The sequence below is a fragment of the Physeter macrocephalus genome, chromosome 4 (assembly GCF_002837175.3).
Source record: "Physeter macrocephalus isolate SW-GA chromosome 4, ASM283717v5, whole genome shotgun sequence".
Classification (NCBI taxonomy): Eukaryota; Metazoa; Chordata; class Mammalia; order Artiodactyla; family Physeteridae; genus Physeter; species Physeter macrocephalus.
The window spans coordinates 85,902,901-85,904,636 of NC_041217.1; the positions used below are offsets into that span (position 1 = coordinate 85,902,901).

Genomic DNA, 1,736 nt, shown 5'->3' on the forward strand with positions numbered 1-1,736 from the left:
CCAGGCGGAGGCGAGGGAGGAGAAACGGAGTGCCCTCCTGGTCAGGCTCGGCCCAAACAGGGACCCACATTGTCTTTTCCCAGCCAGTGGGCGTTCCCTGCCAGGGTGGGAGGGACAGGCAGGCGGGCCCTGGATCTGGCAGCCTTGCTCTCCGGGCCACGTGCCCAAGCACGCTTTAGGTGTAGCCGCGGGTGCCGGAGCTGAGCTGCTGCCCCTTCACCCTGGGTTGTCCTGGATGAGATGGGAAGATGAGGCCAAAGGCATTTTAAAATGAGTGCGTATTTCTTCTTGGCTCACCTTGCCTCACTGGTGAATTCACGTGTTCTTGTGCCCTGGGTGGAGGTTCTGAGCTGGAGACAGGGTGTTGGGGAAGGTGTGTGTGATTCCAGGGCCCGGCGTCTGTTCCTCAGTCAGCCCCTGCCTGCGGCCTGTACTTGGACAGGTAGCACATCCAGGCTTACTTCCTCATCTGGAAAATGGGGATAATACCTGCCTTTCTCGCCCATTTACGAAGGAGATAATGGATATGAAAAGGCTTTCAGACGTTTAACGTGCTATACAAATAGTAGCTTTCCTTTCCTGTGCTTCTGGAAAGGCTGGGGGCTTCTCCAAGCACTCCTTATACACACACTCCTTATTCAGCCGTTTCTCAGGGTCCAGGGACGGGCTGAAATCTCAAAGGCAACAGAAGGGGGTGGGAATTTGCCTCTCTGCTCCCATTCCCAGGAGGGCCAGGCTTTACTCCCTGTGACTGGAGCAGCGCTTTGCCAAGGAAGCGAACAGTTATGAGGCTGGGGACACGAGAAACAAGGTCTTTATTGGCGGCATCTCTGGGGAACCTGCGGCCCCAGTGCCCGATCCATGCAGGATGTTACACTGAGGTCTTTGGGGGCAGTGAAGGAATGTCAGAAGGATTTCCTGGTCATCTCCCCCTGCCCCCTCCTGCTGCCACCTCCAGCCCCAAAGCAACACACACACACATCCTCTCTCTCCCTCTGTCTGTCTGTCTAGGAACTCTCGCCTCCCCCACCAGCCAGCCCCTAGCACAGCCTCGCCCAACTACAGGCCTGTCAGCTCTGCTCCAGATGCTCTGCTTCGTCTCCCTCCCTTCTCGGCGGAAGGGACTTGGAGTTAGGCTTTTGAAAGCCATACCACCCGGCTTCTTTCCCAGGGGCCCAGCACTGGGACCCAGCCCTTCTGGGTCAGTCAAATTTCTATCTCTAGGATTCAGACCCAAACCGCTGTGTTAACATCAAAGCCAGAGGGTGAGGATTCCAGGGCCTTGGGGCAGCTGGTTGAAGGATTCTCCCCTCGTCTGGGCTCCGAGGCACCTGGGAAGGGGCAATGTCCAGAGCCCTTGGAATGGCCCCGCTTCTTGCCCTTCTGCAAGCGTCCGGCTCTGGGCTCAGAGGCCGTGGGTGTCACCCAGCCTGGTTTCTCCTTCAGCAGCCGGTCCCGGTCAGGCCGCACACTACGCAAGAACTTCCTAAAGATGTTTGCTGTTAGGGCAAACCTGCGGCCCAGCTCCCGCGGCTGGCCCCTCCCTCCTTTGGGGGCTCCTGCCTCCCGGGTCTCACCCTTCTCCCCACCCTTCTCCAGTTCCGGCAAGTCCAGCCAGTTGCCCACCAGGTCCGCAAAAACGTTGTCACCTAACACCAGAGGCTGTCGATTCCGGCCCCGGGACATCAACGTGGAGGTCCAGTCATCCGGTTCCACCAGCTCTGGCCCCCGCTGGG

At 58.8% G+C, this 1,736-nt stretch overlaps 1 protein-coding gene across 1 annotated transcript; it reads right to left on the minus strand.

The window, feature by feature from the left end:
• Positions 1-308: 308 nt before the first annotated feature.
• Positions 309-1,726, minus strand: INKA2 (inka box actin regulator 2). The gene has a single exon (XM_028488099.1). It carries the CDS (start codon positions 1,684-1,686, stop codon positions 1,228-1,230), a length of 459 nt encoding a protein of 152 aa, XP_028343900.1. The 5' UTR covers positions 1,687-1,726; the 3' UTR covers positions 309-1,227.
• Between the last annotated feature and the right edge of the window lie 10 nt (positions 1,727-1,736).